This window comes from Belonocnema kinseyi, chromosome 1 (assembly GCF_010883055.1).
Source record: "Belonocnema kinseyi isolate 2016_QV_RU_SX_M_011 chromosome 1, B_treatae_v1, whole genome shotgun sequence".
In the NCBI taxonomy this organism is placed as follows: Eukaryota; Metazoa; Arthropoda; class Insecta; order Hymenoptera; family Cynipidae; genus Belonocnema; species Belonocnema kinseyi.
Genome location: NC_046657.1, coordinates 9087855 through 9113431, shown reverse-complemented (window position 1 = coordinate 9113431; position 25577 = coordinate 9087855). Strand labels below are relative to the sequence as shown.

The 25577-nt window shown below is 33.0% G+C and overlaps 2 protein-coding genes across 2 annotated transcripts in view; both read left to right on the top strand.

Annotated features, from left to right (window-relative positions):
- The window catches only part of LOC117176690, an 89817-nt gene that overhangs the window by 48502 nt on the left and 15738 nt on the right, over nucleotides 1-25577 (top strand). The window contains exons 6-8 of the mRNA XM_033366945.1: nucleotides 22507-22568; nucleotides 23402-24139; nucleotides 24368-24676. Coding sequence (XP_033222836.1) covers nucleotides 22507-22568; nucleotides 23402-24139; nucleotides 24368-24676 — 1109 coding nt within the window. The remainder of the gene's footprint in view (nucleotides 1-22506; nucleotides 22569-23401; nucleotides 24140-24367; nucleotides 24677-25577) is intronic.
- Nucleotides 22086-25233, top strand: LOC117181626. Its single transcript, XM_033374504.1, has 2 exons — nucleotides 22086-22568; nucleotides 23402-25233. The coding sequence occupies exons 1-2, from the start codon at nucleotides 22173-22175 to the stop codon at nucleotides 24809-24811; spliced, it is 1806 nt and encodes a 601-aa protein (XP_033230395.1). The 5' UTR covers nucleotides 22086-22172; the 3' UTR covers nucleotides 24812-25233.

Sequence of the window (25577 nt, the reverse complement as noted above, 5' to 3'; positions counted from 1 at the left end):
TGGCTCGCTGGTGTGTGAGGCCCCCTAAGATGAGAGCGATGGCATTGGTCGTCGCTGGACGAGAATGATTTTATCGGCTGTCGTTGACGCCACTGCTGATCGCGAGCTCCTACGCTGCTGTCCGCTGCACGGTTCCAGGCCGTTGTCGCTGACGGTTGGCGCAAACTCGAGAGGGAGAGACGAGCAAGCGAGATAAGGCGCGCGCGCTGTGACAGGTTTGCGCGGGTTCTCCGCGCGCTTTGTCCTATTCACACGCACATACACATACACTCCCGGCACTGCACTCGCGTGACGCCACTGATTTCGCGAATGCTAATGAGAGAGAGATGGAGTTTTCCACCTCACAGGAGGCACCATGAAAAGTCTTGCGCTAATTGGGGGAAGAGCCAAGCAGCCTAGTTTAATTTTCTGTACGAATGTCGGAAACCGCGTGACGTACTGTCACCGCTCTCGGCATCACTCGTACGTTTTTTTTTAGGTTTGAATTTGTTCTAAGAATTTTAGTTTTAGTTGAAATTTTACACGCATGATTCTAATTTTGTTTAATTTCAAGGATTAGGAAATTAAGGTTAAATAAATACACTTCACTTAAAGGGAAAAAGCCTCGAAGGCATAAAAAACCCTTTTTATTAAAACACACACAAACTTGAGGAGAAAGTACAAGAAGACGCGAGTGACGTCACACGAGGACGAGTTTCCGCACGCATACATAGAGAGAACAAAGCCGCGAGGGCGAGCACGCCGCCACGAGGCGGCTGAATAGTTTTGCACACTGACACACTGAGATTATGATTTTTATCACACACACACTTTTTGATGCCACGTGAGTGGACTAATTTTATTGCCACGTGGGTGGACTGAGTTTTTATTTGATTTGTGTAGAGTATACACGGTTGTACGTTGGGTACAATAGTTTTTACGGTACGTTGGGTACGCGAGTTGTTTTTTTGGTACGTTTAATACGCGAGTTGGCCAGTGCTCTGCACGCCGCGCGAAGCCGTTGACTACTGAGGGGCCGGAGGCAGCGCTGGCGGGCATAGCCGCAAGATTTTGCGGGGCCGGAAGTCTATTTTGGCGCGCGTGATTGTCGGCCAGTGCTGCCACCGGTGATATTAGATTTTGCGCACGCAAGCGCTAATGATTTTGAAAAAAAGGTTAATTATGTAAATGTTGCGACGTAACACTTCCGTTAGTTCGGGTTCTAAATTTGAGTTTACTTTCATTTTGGTTTTAGTTTCTGTATCCTGGTCCTCTGTTAATTCTGGTTCTTTATCCGTTTCAATTTCTTCTCTGTATCCTAAATCTTTTGCTATCTTTTGAATTTCTTCGGTCCTGTTTCTATTTTGTATGTTCAATGCTACCATGTTGGCTGTTAGGGTTTCTATGGTAGTCCACATCCTTCTCATAGTTTCTCCATCCATTACATAGGGTCAGGTTTGAGAAATATTAGGGGATTGTGTTCCTGACATGTTAAAGGAATTGTCTGTTTCGTACGTTTTGTCTGTATCGTAGTCTGTTTTTAGCCTATCTCTATATTCTATAAATGCCAGTGTACTTATTCTAATTTGTTTTGTGTCGAGTGTTAAGTGTCGCGATTTTCTGTTGTGTGCTTACTACTTTGATATTCGTCGACTAGTTGCTACAAACTATTCGGCCATACCAAAGTACCGCAAGATTTTGTTGACGATGAGATGTCTGGAGTGCAAGGACTATCTCAACGTGAACCGATAAACTTTACCCCACCGGAAATGAAATTATCTTTGATTCAATTTCCGTCGCCTTCCGCAGTCCGCAGAGGGGATTTATTCTCTTATCAGTTCAATTATATCTAAAGTGTGTACATATGCTTACGTTTAAAAACAGGTATTAATCTTCTATCCGTGAAGTTCTTGTAGTCAATTCTTCAGACTTGTTGATCTTCTTGTACGTGGCTGCCTGTAGAATTTTCAGATGCTCAAGTGTCATCAGTTGTTTAATGCTGCTGCGCCGATGCGCTTTCCGCCTGATTGCGGGCCTCCTACTGGTTTTTTGGTTGGGCTTACGTAGGATAGCGCCTACTTAGTTCAGCGGCTAGTTTTACCCAAACCAATTTTTTATTTTATTTTGTTCTGTTGACGAGTCTATCCTTAGATTAGACCCGGAGTTCCTCTGAGTTTCGTAAAACTCTTTTTGTTGATAATTTCGTGAAATTATCAAGAAGGCGAAATCCGTAGAATTCTGCGAGGGTTCTTCCAAAGATTGTGTATTTTTGAAACCTTGTTTTTGAAAGGAATCGTTTACACAATCCTGGCAGGATCGCCAGAAATGTTACGCTGAATAATATGTCTAGTTGTTTTTAAAAAATAGTCGAGTTACCTAAATGGTACTCGACACACTTTATTATTTAGTTATACAAATTAGAATACAATTTAGTAGCCAAAGCAAGAGAGAACTGATGTGTGCTGGGCCAACGCACTTCATTTATAGCCCAAAAATATGAGTGGGAGTGATCTAAGAAGGTCAACCTTTACATTATGTTCTTTAAGATTTTTTCCATACATTATTATGTCATCTATATATGCAAAAGTTCCTTTTCCCATTATTCCTCGTAATTCGTTATTTATCATTCGCTGGAAAGTAGGAGGGGCATTTTTAATCCAAGCGGCGTCGTAGTATACTCGTAATGTCCATCTCTTGTACTAAATTCAGTTTTTTCTATACTGTTTTTATGCATAAGGATTTGATGGAACCCTGCTGCTAAATCCAGACAAGAGAATTATTTAGCATGGACAAGTTGTTCAATAATTTGATCTATGTTTGTTAGAACATATTTGTCTAGTATTGCTTTCTCATTTAATTTTCCGTAATCAAATACTAGTCCCCATTGTTTCTAACCGCGTGCGTCCATCTTCCTTCGGACTAAAGGAATCGGTATATTATAAGGTGAAATATTTTCTCTTATAATTCCTTTCGATAAAAGTTCCTGGACTTGTCGAATCATTTCTTCTTGTTTGATTAAGGGATATTTATAATTTTTTGTATTTACTGGGCTTTTATCCGTGGTTCTTATTTCATGAGTGGCTAAATTTGGTAATGGTGCAGGATCGTTATTTAAAGGAAATATGTCAGTATATTCTATTAATAATGTCTCTACTTCCTGTCTTCCTTCTTTTATTTTGTAATCTCATCTTTTCAAATAATTCATTAATTCTTTCTTCTGTCCTTTTATGATGTCACAGTAGTCATCATTATATTTGACTGTATCATTCCATCTTGTGTCTTCATGTTCATAAAAATCATCAATAGTATCTGTGCTTTCAGATAAAATGGGTTTACAATATTTTCCCAATCAAGATAAATTGAAAATTTGTGAGCGTATAGAAAATTCATTCCTAGTTAAAAAGGTTCCCTAAACGAATCGTCTTCTTTTATTACCTGGAATACTGATTCCGTACCAAAAGTAGTTAACTTTACTGCGTATTCGAATTTTATTGGAGCATTTCCAATCGTGCATACATTATGAAGAGCCTTTGTAGATTCATTCCTTTTAAGAAACTTTCTTTAATAATAGATACATTACTACCTGTATCTATGACACATTCACATTCCTTTATGTGTTTGAATTTTAAAACCACAATTGGCGTGTCGTGTCTTCGTCAGTCTCTAGGTAATGGTTGTAACTTTCTACTTTGGGTTGTTGGTTGAATTCCTGTTTCTCTTCTTCCATTAAGGTGAAATAATCGTGGTTCAGCTACGTTCGATCTTGTGGACGCATATTCGAGGCTGTTACTTGAAAATTTCTGAGCTTTGCTGACAATCCGGGTTATTTTTCTTTGCAATCTTTTTCCAAATTTCCGAGTTCAGACTCTTAAAATTATGTTTACCTCTGATGCCATATTAAACGTTTCTTTTAGAATCTTCGGTTTTTGGGCTCTGATTCTTTATCATTATTCCTCTCTAATGTTTTTCAAGAATGATCTAACTACTGTAATTGGTTCAATATCGTGTCAAGTTAGTATCTCGGATAACTCCGCGTCATGTTGTTTACATACTGCATGATCTTATCTTAACTAGTCATAAATCGTCCAACAAAGGATTCGAGGCTCTCGGTGTTACCCTTTATGTACATATCCCATTGTATTTATAACAAGTCTAAATTCTCTCGTTCGCCGAAATGTGTTCCCAATCTATCGAATGGTGCAGCAAATGTTTTAATTCCGTCTGCGCGGATACCGTTTGCTGTTTTTTCTTTCAATTTTTGTGCTATGATTGTATGTAACAAAGTAATTCAATCATTTTTCTTTGTCTTTCTCTTCGCGATTTTGTAGAGTTAAATAATGTTTTCTAATCCTACTCCTGTAAAATCAGGGATCATTTCACATGTTTCTAGAAAATCATGTTTCGCTTCACTGTTTAATTGCTCATGGTCTGAGTCCAAGTTATTGTTCTTTTCTGTCATAATGTCACAAGGGTTTGTGACGTAGTCATTGCTCAGTGGGATCCGTTATCGTCAAGAATATCAGTATTAGTAGAAAAAGGGGCTTAATAGTCTGTTCCTATTGTCAATGTTTCCCTACTCCCTCTCTATATGAATTCCACGCCAGTGTGTCGCGTTAAAAAGTTAAATTTTTGGTTTTGAAAACTATATTTTTAATACAGATTACTTTACTGAATCGTACTACTACATTACACAGATTAAAATCTAGTGTTTTTCTGTTATCAAGGAAAAGTAACACCTGGAATGTGAAGCATTACTTTACCAGCATCACAAGCCTTTGCCTGGGCTAATATGGAATTAACTCTGACTTCACATTAGTTTCCGACTTATCCTAGCGGACCGAGTGAACTGAAAGGATATTTTACAACGTATTTTTATAGTACCCCTTCCTTATCACGCAACAAAAACTGAAAAAACAACAAGACGGGCATTTAACTTGTTGCAATTCAGATTCTACATTAAATTTTTAATCACAATGTCATGGAGTCATTGCAATAGTATTTTTGAATCGTTACAAAATTTAGAAAAAATGTCATTTACTTCTTCTAAAGGTGACTTCAAGCGGATGCATAATCGCTTCAGTAGTACACCGAAAAAAGTATGTGACTATCTTAGTTCAATAATACCTTGGACCAATACGCTTCGCATAAATTAGGTCTCTGTAGGCAAAAAAGTGGAACTGGATCTCTTCATTTAATTTTTAATTTTATCGGTTTGAGTATAGAAACGGGGCTATACGAATAACGAACTACATCGATTAAGTAAGTATTGACAGAAAGCAGTTCTTTATGTAGAACTCGCAACAATCATAAGTTGAATATCAGCCGTTCTAAAGCATCGAGACATACACTGTTCCACTTTTGTATCGGGTACGTAACAAAATCTGAATCACAGCTCGTCGCTAAGATAGAACTTTTACGATTCGAAATACTAGACGCGCTTTGATTAAACAACGAGCAGCTGCAATTCCAAAAATGCGAAAACTGAGTAGCTCCACGTATGAAATGCTGACATTGAATTATCAAACGGCGCTAAGTGGGTCTTCATACGCAAACGATCGACGTCTAAACCGCAGTGCGTCGATATAGATATGCTCTCTACGCTTCGCTCCGTTCGACTCAGCTGCTTCGAATAACGACGAATAGCGAGAATCGAACGAATCTGTAACGTAGGAGCTTCGCGTGAGCAGTGCGCTTCTTCTAGTTTTCTAGTGACAAATTCGTAAATTTCCCGGAAATTTTATAACTCTAAATAAACTTAAATTACAACACAACATATTTTATAATATTTTTGACTGAATGATTCTTGTTTATTACTGTAAAATCAGTTTAAATTATTAAACAGCATAGTTCTAAACATTTCTATTGAATAATTTTGATTCTTTTACCATGCAAAATCACCATATTACAAAACATAGATTAACATAGATAAATTGCATTATAAGTATAGCTTTAGACTTTTTTGAATGAACAAATATTATTTACTATAGAATAAATAACAATATTCACTAACATGTAATTGCATACTGCCTCAACTAATAGCCTTAATTCTAAATTTTAGATTGAAGTACCTTGTTAGGCGGATTAAATTTTAAAATCCCCCTACTTTCTTCAGTTCCCTCCTTTGTTGCTAAGAAAGCGACAGGTACGTCATTTGCCATTCTGTTTCGATGTAGGGTTTTATTTAAATTTTCCTGACTGAAAGTGCGTTCCGCCTTTACATTTGAAAATGGCAGAATCAACAAAAGAGATATGGCCTTTTGTAAATTTTGAAAAAATTGTTCATCAGCTGCGTTCCTTATCTTAAAAACCTTGCCCCAGTATTCTTCTGTAGGAAGTGTTGAATCCAATTCATAATCTGCATGATTAACTCCCTGGAGTCTCCATTCTTCATCCGACTTTTGAGCATCAACAAACTCTTTCAAAATCGGAAATCTCGGTAATACTGGCTGCAATGATTTAACCTTGGACGATTGAGCAAATTCGGGATCTACTACCTTTATGACTTCGAACACTGAGTCGGAAAAGTGGAAAAGCTCTTTCAGTTCAGACACGAGTGTTATATAAAACTAACGGATGCTATCGTAGAAGAAAATCAATTCTTTATCGGGAACATTGCCACCTTTTGTTAATTCAACAATAATTTCAGCTGCAAGAGCACCTAGATACATGTGTTTCTGATCGATATACATGAATTCATTTTGATGATCGAGTTTTAAAACATCAGAAGCAGACTTTACATAGTTCACTTCGAGGTAGTTTGTGCAAACAGTTCGGACGAGTTTCTTTAGTTCTGGTTTCAATCTATGTAAGAGTGGAGTTTTTGATTGGAAACCCAGATTTAAATCAGACATAAGTCCCAAAGCGTAGGACATAAATTCTAAGTAGATAACTGTGAATCTGTTTGACATTACATTCACAATTTCTTCAGTCATTTTCGATCGATCTAGAAGAATTGGTAATGCAAAATTAGCAAGTAAGGCTTGAAACTGCTTCAGAACCATATTCACGCAATCTTTCAAGGAGAGCCAGCGTGTAGTGCTTCCTGCGAGAATTCTATAAATCCCAGTTCCAAAAAACTTCTGAAACTCTTTTTAATCCACTCGTCTTACAGCGCTTCGGCTAAAATGAGATCCGATGTTTCGCACTAAATCCTCAACTGATCTTGGTAATTTCAAACAAGCTGCACAAACTACAAGGTTCGAAAAATGTTATGTACACTTAATGCACACTGCATTTGGTAAGCATTCTAACAGCAATGAGACAACTGAATTATTTGCTCCAAACATAACATTGGTCGCATCACACGAAAACGCAACGAAGTTGTAAAGGGGTATTTTTCTATGGTTTATTACAAAGTTCACGCAATCGCACAAGCCTTGAGCTTTCGAATATTCCATTGCTACCATATCCAAAAAGTCTTGTTTTTACCTTAAACTGCCCATCATTGTAGTAGATGACAGCGAATCCAAATTTCTTCGTAGCACTTTCATCTGTAAGTTCATCCATAATAAATGAAAAGAAACATCCGGGTGTTTTAAGCGTATCAAGGAGTTCATTTTGAAAATAATCTTCGAGTGCATTTTTTATCAAAGCAGTGGATTTCGTCCATCGCACTGCTAACTATTTTGCAATTTGTGAGTTTGGAGATATGTCATGGCATAAAGGACTTAAAACGTCGTTCAGGCGAAAGGCTAAGTTGTTCGTAGCAAGAAGACCTGTTAACTTAATCTCCGCTCTTTTAACAGATTTTTCTAACTTTACTATAGGAGTTTCAGTCACTTTTTGATTGAAAACTGGTTCAATCCATCTTTCACGATGTTTTGTAGATTTCAAGTGCCGATTAAGGGCACTTCTATGCGCGGTAAGTTTCTTATCACAAACCTCGCAATATCCCATCTCATCTCCATTTTTATTTTTGGAATGATATTTTTGCAACCAGACTTAAAAATCAACGATATTTAGCCATTGATGTGCTACCTACCCAACGCGGAATAGACACAGCTTCCAACTTCTTTAGCTATGTACAATAAGATTGCCATTCCGTGGGCAAATAATCTGGTAGCACGTCATCCTAATGTGATTTTAGTGACCCTAATCCATGCATAAAGATTTTTACTCCGACACTTATGGAGGTCAGATAACCAACTGGATCAAACATTTGAGCGATGGTAGATAAAACAGTACGTTTAGTGGAAACGTTTCCATTTCCATGAGAGTCCCAAGATATTAATGATACTTTTCTCTGAATCATCATAATATTTTAATTCCTTTTGGCTGTTAGGTTGGTCAGCACATAATGAAAAAATATTGCTTGACCATTTTTTTAACTCAAAGCCACCGCGAGCCAAAATTTGGTTTAATCAATGTTTTGAGGTTTAAGCAGACTCAAGCTCATCTGAATCGAAGAGGACGTCATCAACGTAGAAATTCTCTGATAGAATATTTGATCCTAAAGGATAAGATGAGGCCTTATCATGAGCAACTTGTTTTATTACTTTAAGAGCAAGGGCTGGAGCCTGTAATGATAGTAGGAAGATCCGATTGTGACTTCGGCCCTGAAAACATGTGAAAATTTAAACTCGTGCCGTTAGCAGTCAAACCGGAGGCGTTGAAGACTACGGGCAAGCGCGTTATAGTTGAGCTTTCTTTAATAACATAGGTGTGAGGTATCAGCATAGGGATCACCTGACGTGACGCGTTCCATACGACCAAGAGATTCATACTCAGTCATGAAATTTGAGTATAGTAATTTATACTCGGGTTGAGCTATTAATTTACGCTTCATATTAAACCATTGTTTCCGTGCTATGAGAAACGAGATTACAATGTTAATTTGGGGACATAATTTAGACGGTAAATGTACGATATAGCTACCCATGTTATCACGAGAGTGAGTTTCAGAAAAATGTTTTTCACATAGTTTTTCTTTTTCCGTAAGATGATAATATCGATACGATCCTAGGGGAAAGGTTCAGGATCCTCATAAGTTAGACCTTGCAAGCGAGGCCAAGAATCAATATTTATGTCTTGTTTATTAGAAGGCGTATAGCGAGTCACATATTGACAAACAAATGTGTCCAACGTCAGTTTAATACTTAGATTGATTTGAGATTCTATATCGAGTGTTACAATCGCAGTCGCAGTAGTCAAATGTGCTCCAGCTAAACCTTCTACAGTTGAATGAATACGACTTCGTGGTAATGTTAACTTTTGGATCATTGACTCTCTAATAAATGATTGATCAGAACAAGGATCAATCATTGCTCTCACAATTTAAAAGCGTCCGTTTGGAACTTTTAATAAGACTCGCGCAGTACCAAACATAGCTGAACGACAACGTCGTGCTCCTTTATGAGAAAGATGAGAGATGTGTTTTGTCTCTGGAATATTTTAAAACTTTAAATTCGAATTATCGTTATTATTGATGAGATTAGGATCAGCGTTACTATGCAATAACAAGTGATGCAGTTTATTTTATTTATTGCATCGATAATTACTTGAACATTTATAGGGCCTATGGTCAGATCGTGTACAATTAAAATATAAGTTTTTTTTAATATTTCGTAGCGATGATCTACTGTTTTAATTCGAAATTGTGGACATTTTGCGACTAAGTATTGAGATTGACATAAAATACATATATTAATTATATTATATGAGCTTGACTCAAATGTAAGAGTAGTGTTTGATTGGTCAGTATTGGTCAGTGATTTTATTTTTGTATTTTTAAGCTGATTGCCGAAATTATCAACTGAATTGATCGCTATTTTTTATTATAAATACGTTTTAATTCGCAACTCGATTCTTGACGTAACGCGACTATTTTAACTGCGCATGTGCCGAAAAGCATTCTTATTGATACGATATCTTTATTGATTCAAAATAGGCCTACGCTTTGCAGCGCGTGCACAGTTGGAAAAGTGGCTTACAGTGGGTGTATCGATACAACGCCGAGGCAGCCAATGAACATTGCTCGACACAAATATCCGTACAACTCGCGGTAGAGGTAGGGACCCCTCCAGAAGGGGACTTTCGTGAGCATATACATTTTACGGTGGAGGAAAAAGTTGAAAGTTTACTGTACTTTATTAATAATAAAATGGTTATCTTCGTATCTAGATTTGAACGCGTCCCATGCCCTTGTATAATTAGCCTCAGTTATTGTGATTGAACTTAACATCTGTGACGCTTCACCATCTAGACTTGACATAAAATAATGAAGCTTTTGAACATGGGATAATTGATTTGAATCATGCGCAAGTGATTTATATAAATCATGAAAACTTATCCACTTGACGTAATTTTCAGAGAAGATAGATCAATTAATTTGAGGTATTTTCATATTCACAGAGTTACCTTGCTGTTATTAACTGAACGAATTCTCTAAGAACGTCGAGTAACCTGCTGGTATGACTGGAGCGAATTTTGCTTTCCGGTCACCGAGAAGATCCATTTCTTCTTTATATTGATCCGAAGCATTACTATACTCTTTATCTAATAAGTATTCTTCTGTTTCTCTTTCTTCGTCGATGACCACGGCGTTGATCATATTGTGGTGCTTATAGGCGAGTTCCTAGCGTTCCTTGATTATGTCAATTTTACTTTGAATCTTAGCACCTGTCACATTTTCTTTTCCAATCTTATTAAAGTTGGAAATAGTACGGTAAATGATTCTCACTTTTAATTAAATTTAAACGGTCACTCAGTGAGTCCAATTAACGAGCACCAAGTCGCTACTGAGTATTGATTTACCGTAGTATCAGCTGAGGTTCATAACAGAAACGAGTCATTAGTGTATGCGTCTGGTAAATACATACACAACTACCTGTTATACTGGCGACAGAACTACAGACTGATTAATAGGAGTGAGCAAGTGAGACTCATACACAATTAAACCCGTGAAAGTCAATTGAAGAGAGCAAGACAGGCACTATCGAGCCCAGAGAATTGACGAAAGTGAGTGAGAGGTGCATCCACATTTCTCCTAAGATCTGAGATCTCAATAATGAATCTCTTCAAGAGATTATGAGAAAACAAAAAAAAACCTCCTTAAAGGAATAGCATCCAAAGTACTTTTCAAATCTTTAAAAAAAGTTCTAGGTATTTCAAAAGATTTTGAAGGATTTGAAAAGTTTGAGCAAATTTTAAAAGATTCCAAGGAATTTTCAATTGGTTACAGTAATTTGATATAAGATTTTAAAGTATTGGAAATATTTAAGGGTATTTTTAAAATTGCAAGGAATTTTCTAGAACTTTAAAAAATATCAAGAGATTTTAAAGGATTTTAAATATTTTAGGATATTTAAAAACATTCCAAGGAATTTTCAATTAATTTCAATAATTTAAAGCAACTTCAAAGACTCTTAACGATTTTTTTCAACTTTCTTTTTGAAAGTGGAAAGAGCAATTTCTTAGAAAATCCTTCATACAAAAATTTTCTACCGGCTACAAATTGAATTTTTGAAGATGCTACCTCCACACTTGCCCCTAAAAGTGTACGCGAATCTTTTGGGAGGAACGTATGATTATAAGGGAAGGAACGGTGTGTTTTCAATATAATATTTCCTTCAGTGTGGTATAAATCACAAACTGAAAAAGCGTCTCGCAAAACTTTCCTTCCAATTGCATGTGCATTTGAATAATGAAGAGTGGGAGACCTTGTACGACTATTCTCTCTTCCATAAAATTCATCTACGTCTAGATCAATATTCTCATCAATACACGGAGATACCTTTTGTTGCAATATTTTCTAAAAATCAGACGAGATTTTACTATTTTTAATTTACAATGGAGGGGCATAGCGGAACTTTTGTAATGTTTACTACTTCGAGTAGTAACTAGTAACTACATGCCGAACTACAAAATTCATTGGGATAAGATTTAGAAATGTTACATTTATTTTAAAAAAAGGTTTGAAGTGTTTACAAACCTCTGTAATAAACCAGCAAACAATGTATTATAGCCACTTACTAATTTCGATAGTAGAACATTCTAAATTTCTTGCATTATTATCTGCAGAAGATTGCAATATTTGCAAAGGACTAGTAACGTCGAGAGAGACGGGCGCACTGATTTAGTAAGCGACTTAGTAAAAATTAGTTCAGTTACATTAGCAGATTAAAAATAATAAACCCAACATGCGCTGCGTCACATTGAAGGTTACAACACACGTATCCTTTACACAAGCATACGACGTAAATGCAGGCGTATTATGGACGTACCTAGTACCTTATTTTATTTTAAAATGGTTCCTCGTTTTAGATTCCAGTTTTAAATAAACTAGAAAGCTGTGATGAGGATAACTACCGATTAATAATGCCTTAAATAAGGATGAACAATTAATCAAATGTTCATTGATAAGAGAGAAGATTGTATTGGCATTAAATAGTATTTGGTTACTTACATAGTTCTTTTCTATAGAGAGTAGTTAATTTGCCCCCTCGTTTCTCGAACCGAAAGTATATCTTGCTTCTGTTGGCACCCTGTATGGGTACCCGCAGGGGGTGGATGGTGCTAAATATGGCATTGCAGGCTAAGATGACAAGGTCAACGTACCTGAGCTGCGTTGTCCCTTTGTAGCAGGTGTTCTCGACTCGGGCTTCCACGCAGAAGCTTTTCTTCGTAGACTTGATATTTATATGATTGACGAGCCAGGGCTGTTAGACCGCAGTTTACGGTTTCGGAGATTTTTTGTTATAATCTGAATTGTCCAACTGAGACTGCACTGAGACGGGACTAAAAACTGAGGCTAAAGTACAATCAACTAAATAAGCCTAAACTGACTAAACTTAAGCTAAAATGCCTAAACTAAACTGGTTTCTGCTTTCAAATTTCCTGTATTTATGCACAAGACCCCTTCTTAGATTCCCGGTGGGGTGAGTGATTTTAGAATCAGGGATTCCTCTTGGTTCGAATCATCGTTGATAGTCAATTAGGTAGAAGAGTGGTGAGAGCCTCATTTTCCAATGAGCGTTGCGAATTATGTATATGCCCATATGTAGAAAGTGTCGTAGTAACCATAATGCCTTATATCCCTTCCTAAGTACTAAGGGGGTAATTAGTAATTACTTTTACTGTAGCTGCTACTGGATTTGCGGTTCTTGTAGAGTGCCAAGGGCTGGTTTCCTTTTGCTGGTTTTTGAACTCTGTAGAGATTAATGTATTGTTTGACAAGCCTTCTCCACGCGATAGTGGGCCTCGTTTAAGTTGTTGTAACCAAAGTTACTTTGAGATGATTCTCAGGTGATCGTAAAATCGTAGGTAGATGGGAGTATTGGTTTTCACTTAATGTTATGGAAAACTCCAACTGCAATTCTGAATCTTCAGAATGGTCCGTTGTTTAACAGATCCCACCGCTGCCACCAATGTTGAATTGGGGAAATTCAATGTAATAAAATTTTGTAACTCTGAGGCAAATACCTCAGAGTATACTTTATTATTTTCAAAAATGAGGTACAATGCTTGATTGACTTGACCGTCGTTACGACTTACAGCCTTTTTATCACAAGAATTTTCTGTCTCTTTTACATGTATCGTAGCTTATATAGTATCACGTACTTAGTGTACCCGTTACAAACTACTAATGTATTTACTGGTCCTAACTGATATTAGTTGGTATTATATAACCCTTATTTGTACATTCCCAACACATTCAACGGCGTGCGCGCACGAATTGTTATCTGGGTACTTATAATAAATTTATATTAAAAGGATTTATGAGTACTATGTAGCTAGCTCATGTAGTTTCAGAAGTAGAGCTATAAACATATCACGTAGGCTTAGCATGGACTCTAGACCTGATATATCACAAACTGATTAAATTACTTGTATTTTAAGATATTTTCTTTCGGACGGTACGCCTGTTGAAAGGATTTTTAGTTCTTTCAAACTAGAATGATACATATAATCATAGAAAGATGCTCACTATTACTTCATTACTTGTTTATATTACGAGTCTACGAGAAGAATTTGACTTCCATGAAGGGGAAAGAAAAAGATTGCCCATTGCGAAGAATATTAAGAAGAAAATCAAAGGCTAAGAAAGAAAAAATGTTATATGTTGAATACAATAATAATGATACCATTTGTGCTCCTATTGAAGACATAAAAGTAAACACATTTTTCACTATTATTAACAGGCTCGAAGCAGACTTATTAAGATGAAGTGATGCCTACAGAGATATTGAAGGTCGTTTTCACCTTATCAATCAAAAACAGTATCAGATAATGAAATCAGGGAAAAACTTCACGCTCTATAGTTAAAGTTTATAATAACGATTTAGGAAAGCAATTAGCCGAATAGTGTGTTTATTTTAAGTCTTACCATTGTATTATAAAATTAAAAGAATATATGTACAGTACGATCACAGATCATATTTTTGGAACGCCGACCTACTAAATTCAATCAATTACGACGAAATAATACAACACTTTGCACAACTGAAGACAAGAAAACGCAATTAAAGTAGTATTCATGTATTTACTGTAAACTAAAATGTATGATTGCATATATTTATTGGTTACAAAATAAATTTATATTTTGTAAACTAGTTAAATTCATCTATTACTTATTGAAAACTAATTTCATACCAGCGTTTGTTCTTGAAAATTATACGGAAAGGGAAGAGGGAGCCTCACAGAGTCATGACCAGGGGGGTAGCTACAACCGTATCAGCTGTATTAATGATACGGGGGCGCGAGGTCCGGGGCCCCGAAATAAGAATAAATCAAGCACTTTTAAGAAACTTATAAAACCTAAAAAGCCCCCCAACCCCCAAGAAATTGTTATACAGGGCTCCCTCAGGGCTAGCCACGCCACTGACCATGGCCTAGGGGAACCGTATTGTTTAGTCCGGCACTGCTCACTTCGATCTTAATTATTGTTTATCTCTTGTACATATCTGCTCATAATGTTGAAATAAATGTAATGTTTATTGAAAAAGATGATTCTGTAATTATTCTTTTAATTTGTCTGTTGATTCTAATTTAAATTTATTTATGAACCCTTACAATCCTTATCGATTTTGCTGCTTGCCTACAATTTTTTTGATACTGAAAGTGATTTTTCTCAACAAATAGGGAACCAGAAAAAAATTTATTAAATTTTGACAAAAATAGAAAATTTTACTAATCGAATTAGTAATTTTGTAACTTACTAATGAGGTAGCCCTCGCAGCAATAGGATATACCGGGATGTCTCATTTGATCCCATTTATCTCTCAGGTTGTCCCAAGGGTATCCCAGGGATAACCCTTTGGATATCCCGCAAGGCGGAAATTTGGATATCGCAGGGATAACCCCAGAATATCCCGGGGACGTTTATGGGATATTCAAATGTCCCAAGTAGGATATAAATTATCTTTCTATATCCTACTTAGGACATTTGAATATCCCGTAAGCGTCCCAGGGATATCCTGGGGTTATCTCTGGGATATAAAAATTTCTGCCTTGCGGGATATCCGACAAGTTATCCCTGGGATATCATTGGGACAACCTGGGAGACAAATGGGATGAAATGGGATATCCCGGTATATCCTATTGCTGTAAGGGAATAAAGGTAAGTAAAGAAAGTTAAAATAGATTATGTGTATTAATAATTTTTATTTTTCTACACTTTATTCTGAAACACTCTATTCAGATTCACATTTCCCAAGTAAGAAAATAAATAATCCAAAAAATCTCTTTTCATCAAAGTGTTGCAGATTAGATCAAATGACTGTTTATATTAATCTATATGTTTTTATTTTCAGATATTATGTGAATTTTAATTAATATCTTCTAAACTATCGAAAGGCAGCTGGACATAATGTTTCGGCGATACTTGAATGTAAGGAGGCATCCACTATAGAGCATTACCACTTGTGACGTCATGCGGTCCGATCGACGATCGTGGAATAAACATTGCTTGTATGCCGCTACAGTTTGCATGAGTTGCTGGAGTTTTTTTAATTGTTTTTGTTTTTTCAAAACGCAGAGTCAATATTTGGCAAAATTGTCGAGAGATGACAATACCCGATATATATGCAAGAAATGGAAAACGCGAAAACTTTTATCCATATGCTCTTATCAGGCTCGGATTCAGAGAAGGGCTTGGGGGGGGGGGAGCACACAATAATTACCCTCTCCCTTCCACTCTCAAGGGGAGGTTAATAATAATTTTAAATTTCCCATGTGACGAGTGGGTCACGTGACCAGATTCCTACCTTACCGCCACCTTTCTTATTTTCCAACTTATTTTCACACGAAGCGCTACATCGAGTTAAAAATTTGGGATAATAAATAAGAAGCAATAAGAAAGGTGGGCCTGGTCTTAAACTTTAATAATTATAAAAAAAGCAAAAAACAATTATTTACAACAAAAAACTTTTTTTGTAATTATTAATGTTTGAGGCCAGACCCACCATTCTTAGTGCTTCTTGTTAAGTATCCCAAATTTTCAACTTTTTCGTGACGTTTTGTGTAAATATAAGTGGGGAAATAAAAAAAGTGGTGGTAAGGTAGGAATCTGGTCACGTGACCCACTCATCACATGGCCTTAACGAATCAAAACTGATATTATTTATAAATGAGCGCTATCAGTTTCAATGTCCTAAATTGTAGAATAAATAAACAAGTTTATGAATTTTCAAAAATTAAATCATTTCAAGCAATTTTAAGTTAAAAACATTAAAAACTGAATGATTAAAATTTTTTATCGACCACTTTTTAAATTAGAAGTTAGATTATTTTAATTCTGAGTCATTGCAAATGAATAATTGTTCAATTGTTATTTATGCATAGAATTTTTTTTATTTTAAATCTTTTAGAACATTTTATAAAAGTATATTTTCTTACTAAAAAAATCACATTAAATATTTCCAGGTACCTCTGAAAAAAATTCATGATCTCGATATCTTTTAAAAAGCCTAAAAAACTACCATATTTTGTCTTAAAATCTTTAAAAATCTATATTTTCTTTTAAATATTTTGAAATCTTTACATTATTATTTTTACAGTTTTGGACATTTTTTAAAATCTTTTTAAATATTCTTTTAAAATTAATTTTTCAAAATAAAAAATTATTGTAAATTTTGTAAGGAATCTAGATAGTTTTTTTTATTTTGAAACATTTCAAAATTCTGTTATTTATTCATCAAAACTTGCTATTGTTTTGAAATATTCCAAAATATTCTGCTGAAATTAATCTTTCGAAGTAAAAAAATCATTTTGAATTTTACCAGGAATCCTAAGACAATTTTTTTACTATATTAAACCTTTCATAATCCTTAAAAGGTTGACAATTTTAATTAAAAAATTTAAAGTATTTCCTCAACTTACTCGCATTTTTTTTTTTAATGAATACGTTTTTGTCTGTTATTAACACATCAAAATTCTTCAACATTCTCACTTATAAATAAACATTTTTTTGAACAGAACAATAAAATTAACATTAAGATGTTCTAAGTCTGAGTTTAACTCTCTGAAATTTTAACGATTCAAGGCTTTCTGTTTCAAACAATTTAGTTTCGAATTGTTTCGTTTTTAACATTCCATTTTAAATAAATACTCAAACATTGTTGACTATTAAAAAATTGCTCTTTTTCTTAATTAAAAATGTTTAAATTGAAAAGGTTAAAATGGTATATTTTCTACTAAACCAACAGAATGTTTATAAAGTTACAGTGGGAAGTTTACGTTTGATTAACTATTAAGACTTTTGAATTGAAGTAGTTCATTTTTTAATGTCGAAATCTGTAAATTGTTTAATTCTAACTGACTTAGAATCGCCCCATAAAATCATTCAATTATTTTTCAATTTCGAATACACGAATTTTAAAAAATCATTAATGAATTTATATTTACAGTTGATCCACTTAAAATGTTTTTTGTCCAAAAATTTCAATCGCAAAAGCTTTTAATCTTTTATTAAGTAAGCCTTCAAAACTGCACTTTAAAAGTCTTTAAATGGAAAATGTGGCCTTAACAATGAAAATCTAAAATGGAAAATAGTTATGGCAAAAAATTTTAGAATTACACATTGTAAACTGAATGATTTCATGATTGCAAAAGTTAACAATTACGCTTAGCATTAAAAAAAAAGTTTAAATCAAACTTATTTTTAATTGTATTATATATATTGTGATATAACATTCTTTATATTTTAAGTGATTGGATAGTTCGGTCTATGTTCAACTTAAAAGGTTATTCACAATGAAATGATGTCTCATATCAGTGACCCCAGGTCTGAAACGAGACGTGGTCCAATACTATCGCAGGTCTATGTCCGTGTGAATATAGTAGGAGACGATGTAAATGACTGGGTTGCGCGCGCAACCCATTTCTCCTCTTCTGTATTTGAAAACTCGAAGGTGCACGATTGTCGGTCAGAACACTTCGGTGGTTTTATATCTCTATCTGCTTTGAAATAAAATAAAGATATTGAGATTTTAATATTTCCAGATTTCGATGCAGGCGATTCTCAGGATTTGAATACTTCGCGCGCCTCTTTATATGAGTATATTTTGAGGTTACGCATTTGAAAGAAATTAAAGAAATTGGCGATTTTTAGAATACATCTCGTTTGGATAAAAACTCAATTATTTGATTGAAAAATTATTTATTTTGTTGAAAATGTAACTATCGTATATATTGTTTAAGTTGGAAAATCGTTTGTTTATAGAACATTAATCTTCTTGGTCCGAAATTTACTTTTTCCCTTGAAAATTTAACAATTTTGTTGAAAATTAGTTGTTTTTTTTGTTCAATTCAATTTTTTATCACAGTTTTTATCTGGAAATTGAACTATTCCATTTTTGATTGAAACTTTATCCTGTACATTGTAATAGTTAAAACACCAATTATTTGATAGAAAGTTAATTTATTTGTTTTCGATTATGATTGTTTTTTAATTAAAAGAATTTTAAAATAAAATGTTTTGAATTTAATTTAAGGTATTAAAAATTGAAAAATAATTGATTTTACAAGATGATTCTGAATCCGTTCAAAATTAAAGAATTAATAGATATAATCTATATAATATATATAATAATATATATAATATATAGATATAACTATTTTCAATTATGACTTCAAATATTATTTCAGTCTAAAAAAATTTTATTTTTAACCCATTCAATTTGAAATTTTTTAATTAAAAAAAGAAAATTTCGTTAATTATCAACAATATTTGACCCTTCATTTAAAACAATAAATTACAAACAACTGTTAAAAACTATACAAATTTGGACAGAATGGTTCGAAATAGAAAGCCTTGAATTGTTAAATTTGTAATGAGCTAAATTTTAAGTTTGAACGCTAAAATTTTAATTTAAAAAAAGATTCAAAATTAATTTAAAACTTGAAACTATTTCAAATCATTTGGAACACGATGTAGATTTTTGCAGATTTAAAAAAATTTTATGTTTTTAAGAATTGTAAAATGTTTAAAAACAAAAATTGTTGTGATTGCTAAGAAAATTGAAAATGATTTTTTATTTTGAAAAGTTAATTTTAAGTGAGTATTTGAAATGATTTTAGAAAATTAAAAATAAAAAAGAATCAGGACGATTTTAAGGCAATTTTCTTATTTTGCAGTTTCTTTTTATTTTAGGAAAAAATCTAATTAACAAAATATATCAATTTTCAACCCAAAAGTTTACTTTTTAACAAAATAAATTAATTTTCTATCAAATAATTGGTGTTTTAACTAATACAAATGTACAGGATAAAGTTTCAACCAAAAATGGAAAAGTTCAATTTCCAGATAAAAACGATTAATTTTTCATCAATCCTAGAATAATTACATTTTCAGATTAAAATAAATCATTTTTAATCGAAAAATAATTTTTCAACAAAGTTGTTAAATGATACATTTTCGACCAAAAAGATTAAATTTCCACCAAACAAGGTCAATTGCCAACAAAATACCTGAACTATAATTATGAATCCTTAATGAAAAAAGATTTAATTTATTTAACTATTCTGATGAAAATATGTTTTATGTGTTGTTGAAAATACATTTTTGAAACTGGCAATTAATCTATACCATTTTTGGTTAAAAAAATCACGTATTTTGTTAAAAATTCGTCTTTCTTTGTAGAAATTAAATTGTTTTGTGAAAAATTTATACTTGTTGGTTAAAAATTAAATTTTTCGGTTGAAATATTAACTGTAAATATTTTTTGGTTGCAAAGTCGTTTTGTTGTAAATGCAACTATATTGTTAAAAATTAATATCATAATTTTTGGGTAGAAAATTGGATTATTCACTTAAAGTTGAAATAGTTAAGTAATAAAATTAATTTTTTCTTATTAAGGAATCATAATTATAGTTGAAAATTCAACTATTTGCCGTTAAATTAACTTTTTTGTTAAAAATTTTACTGTTTTGTAAACAATGCATCATTTGGGCGTTGAAAGTCAATAATTTGATAGAAAGTTAAACTATTTGGTCAACAATTAAAAGTTTGGTTGAAAAATCATATTTTAGGGTTAAAAATTCAGCTTTTTTGTAGATAATACTCTTTTTGACTTTAAAATTAAATAATTTTGTTGAAAGTTCATGTATTTTGTTAGAAATTGACCTTGTTTGGTAGAAATTTAATCTTTTTGCTTGGAAATGTATTATTTAATAACTTTGTGGAAAATTTATTTTGCGGTTAAAAATGATTTATTTTAAACTGAAAATGTAACTATTCTAGGATTGATTAAAAATTAATAGTTTTTATCTGGAAATTGAACTATTCCATTTTTGGTTGAAACTTTATCCTGTACATTGTATTAGTTAAAACACCAATTATTTGATAAAAAATTAATTTATTTTGTTATAAAGTAAACATTTTCGATTGAAAATTGATATATTTTGTTAATTAGATTTTTTCCTAAAATAAAAAAAACTGCAAAATAAAAAAATTGCCTTCAAATCGTCTTGATTCTTTTTTTTTAATCTTCTAAAATGTTTTCAAATACTCACTTACAATTAATTTTTCAAAATAAAAAATCATTTTTAATTTTCTTAGCAATCACAACAATTTTTGTTATTCTTTTGAAATATTTTACAAATTCTTAAAAAGATTAATTTTTTTTTTAATCTGCAAAAATCTACATCGTGTTTCAAATTATTTGAAATAGTTTCAAGTTTTAAATCAATTTTGAATCTTTTTTTACATTAAAATTTTAGCGTTCAAACTTAAAATTCAGCTCATTACAAATTTAACAATTCTTTCTTTCAATCAAAAAAAAATCATAATCGAAAACAAATAAATTAATTTTCTATCAAATAATTAGTGTTTTAACTAATACAATGTCTAGGTTAAAGTTTCAACCAAAAATGGAATAGTTCAATTTCCAGTTAAAAACGATTAATTTTTAATTAATCCTATAATAGTTACATTTTCATATAAAGATAAATAATTTTTAACAGAAAAAATTTATTTTCAACATAGTTGTTAAATTATCAACCAATCAGATGAATTTTCGACCAAGGAAATTAATGATCTACAAAAAAAGACAAATTTTAAACAAAATACATGAATTTTCAAAGAAATTATTTAATTTTGAAGTCAAAAGGACGAACTATCTACAAAAAGTTGAATTTTTTAAGCGAAAAATATGAGATTTCAATCAACGAGTTAAACTTTCAACCATAATTAAAAAACCTCGTTACAAAAAAACGTATTTTTTTTTTACAAAGTTGTTCAACTCTTACAGAAATAATCGAATTTTAACCGAAGAAGATGTACAGTTGATATTTCAACCAAACAATTGCCTTTTTTACCAAAAATAATACATTTTCAACCAAAAAGATTAAATTTCTACCAAACAAGGTCAATTTCCAACAAAATACATGAACTTTCAACGAAATCATTTAATTTCAAAGTCAAAAAGAGTATTATCTACAAAACAGCTGAATTTTTAACCCAATTTACAGGCAAATAGTTAAATTTTCAACTATAATTAAATATCCTTAAAAAGTAAACAAATTAATTTTTTTACTGAGTAGTTCAACTTTAAGTGAATAATCGAATTTTCCACCCAAAAATTATGATTTTAATTTTTAGATCTTTTCATTTCAATTATTTTGTGGTGCGCATGCGCGAAAAAGAATTGATCTTCCTGTCAATTTTCGGCCCTGTTGCTCGCAATTGCATAGGAAATGCAGTATTTTCATTTAAAAAATTATGTTTTGAACGATATAGCGAAGTGTTTGTGCGTGAAATGGAAGAAGATAATACGATGCCAATATTTGTGAAAAAAAAAAGGGTTGGAGCGCATAAAAGCTGCTGCTACGGATTGTGCAAAAGCGGCAGTCGCAGTAAAGCTTCGTGCATCGAATTGTGTAATTTTTATTTTATTTCTTTCCCTAAACCATGTCTACAATTTAGAAAGGGTGAAATTAATAATAAGAGTATAAGGTTCCACTTACAAATGTGTGAAGCATGCATGAAATGCAACAAATGGGTGAAGTTGTGTGGACGTAAAGATTCCAAGTTTAAGTCAATCAGGAACGTCACAAAGGATACATATATTTGTTCTTTACACTTCTTTGGAGAATCTGGACCTACAGAAGAGTATCCAGACCCGATAGAATGTCGGCCGAAAACGATAAAAGAGGTAAGAATAATATAAAAATGTATGAGAAAAGAGTAAATTGAGTTGTGACCGTTCTAACCTAAAAATACTTTGTGGTTATGAAACGTCAGTACGTCCAGAATAGTACATCGTCATATGAAAATTTACTTTCTGTGTAAATAATCACGAATTAAATTAAAATTTAATCAATAATATTACTAATTATAGTAAATATTGTGTTTTCAATTTTTATTGGCAAGTACAATGTTTTGGTAAGTGTATTTGTAAATCTTGTCATTGGAATTATTGTGTTATGGAACTGTTTAACAAGTGTAAACGCCCGACTGCAGCTTTATAAACTATTTTCAATTTTAAAATAACTTCAAAATAAAATATTTATAATAAAAGGTTTGTATTTAATTTCAAATGTTATTTCAGTCCAAAATAATCCATTTTTAAATAATTTAATTTCAAAAATTTCAATAAAGAAAAATAACTATTATATCATGTTTAGAAACACCTGACTGTTCCATGTTTACAACTTCTGAAAAAAATTTAATGATTTAAAATTTTTTACAAATGTCGAACAGCATGTAAATGTTTGAGGATTTTGAAATAAAATTTTTAAGCATTCGAAGCATTTTTAAACTATTTTAAATACAATTAAATTTTGCCAGGCACTCGGCGACGTTTTTTACACATTTAATTTCTATTACAACTCTTCATTTTTTAACATCGAAGTTGTAAGAACTTTACTTTGTGAAAATAAGGACAGCCAACTTTGATGTTGTCTGTTTTCATTGGCTATTGGTTCTCTTTATCTATACACATTTTTTATATCTGTTGTCACTTTCATAAATATTTCCTTTTTTCAGAAAACACAAAAGTCTAGAAGGAGCTTGGAGCAAAAGTATCAACGATTCTCATTGAAGTCTGAGGAATCTATTTCTAGTATAGGGAGCAGTTGCTTTACTGGAGAAGAGAAGAGCCGAGAAACGAATTCAACTGATGTCGAATTCGAAGAAGTCAAAGCATTCCGTGATCCTGAACCAAATTTTTCTACTGAGATGCAAAGCATGGACATGGAATCTAAAAGTAATGACAGGGGACAGGCTTTTTCTTCTGCAGGAACACAGACAAATTTTGAGACTCTTCAAGAACTTCAAGGGATGGAATCTACAACCGATAGTAAGATAATCATTTCCGTCTCTGTAGGAACGCAAACAGATTTTGAGGATTTTGACGAATCTAAGGTGGTGGAATCTCAAAGTACCATGAAAGTACCTAAAGTTAGATCTACAGGCATTCAGACATCAAAGCGATTGATTCGAGAAATTTCAAAGTCTCCTGCTCAGCGATTCGAAGATTCTTTAAGAAACGATAATGATAAATGTCTTTTATACACAGGTTTACATTTTAAGTACATCACGGTTATAATGTCGTTCATCGGCGATGTCGCGAATAGTTTAAATTACTGGGGTTCGAGTCGTAAAAGTAATGCTAACGAAAAACACAAAGCGAAACGTAAATTAACACCTTTGCAGGAATTAATTCTTGTTCTTACTCGCTTAAGATGTGGGTTACTTCTCGAAGACATGTCATACCGGTTTGAAGTTAGTGTTGGGCTATTGAGCTCTATAAATATTACATGGATCCAATGTTTGTATCTGCATTTTTCGACAAGATTAAGGCCAAAAATGTTTGCCAGTCGCCGGCAAGTAGCAAAATATTTACCGAAAATGTTTCGAAACTTTAAAAACCTTAGAGTTATTTTAAACTGTACTGAATTCTTTTGTGAGGCACCCGCAAATTTTGAGCATCAAGGAAATTTGTATTCACAGTATAAAGGTCATACGACATTTAAAGTTTTACTTGGCTGTACTCCGAACGGTGCCATAAGTTTTCTTTCTGACGTTTATGAAGGGGCAATTTCAGATCGCGAAATCGTCATTAAATCTAAACTAGTAGATGTTTTACAACCCGGCGACGTTGTTCTTGCAGATAGAGGCTTTACTATCGAAGACCTTGTCGAAAGTGTAGGCGCATCTCTGAACATACCACCATTCCTTAGACAAAGAAATCGTTTTACAGCACAAGAGGAAATCGCAACGAAGAAAGTTGCTAAAGAACGCATTTACGTTGAACATGCAGTGGGTAGACTAAAACAGTTTCGCATTTTACAAAGGACTATTCCATTAAGCATGAGAGGAATAATATCGCAATTAGTGTTTGTTTGCGCATGTCTTGTAAATTTTCAAGAACCAATTGTATATGATGAAGGTTAAGTTGTATAATTCTTATTAAGCCGGTAATAAGCGTTGAATAAAGAATAAGAATAGGATATCATTGATGCGTTTTTTAAGAATTTTAAATAAATTATTAAATTATAAATAAATATAGATTTGAATATTCTTCGAATTTATAAGTTATAAAAAGATTTATTTGTGAAAAATAGGTTAAATGAATGCTTTCGTTAAATTTTACTCAGTCGATTCGTCTCAGACGAGTCTCTCGTACTATTTCTAAGGTAATGTCTAATGTCAGTCGTTCGTTTGTTTCTCGTACTATTTCTAATTTAATTTTTAATGTCGAACGTTCGTTTGTCTGTCATACTATTTCCCACGTAATTTCTAATGTAAATCGTTCGTTCGTCTCTCCTACTAGTTCAAATGTATTAAATGGAGGAATAAAACAATCTTTCTCAATATTTGATCTTTTTTCTTTACGTAAAGGTACTTTAGTAAAAGAGGTAGGTTGTGACAGTTAAAAGTAAAATGTATTCCTTTTTTAATTTAACAAAGCTGGCACAAGTTAGGCCCAATGATTTATTGATTACACTTTCAGGTACATATGTGCAACATCACAACTTACTACCTATAAACATTACTCCAAAGTTGCAGCCTCATAATGGGAGCTTAAACCACTCCATTACATTATACTACACCTTTTTTATTACACCATTAAGCCATTTCCCTTTCGGGGTAGGCGTGACTCACTCGGCAGGGGAAAGGAGTAGTGTGTGGATGGGATAGAGGTTTTTCAGATTGATCC

What these genes read in the sequence shown, in the direction of transcription:
- LOC117181626 (XM_033374504.1), top strand. Translation starts at nt 22,173, where the DNA reads ATGGAAGAAGATAATACGATGCCAATATTTGTGAAAAAAAAAAGGGTT. An exon ending in GGCCGAAAACGATAAAAGAG is followed by an intron (nt 22,569 to 23,401) that starts GTAAGAATAATA and finishes TCCTTTTTTCAG; the next exon opens with AAAACACAAAAGTCTAGAAG.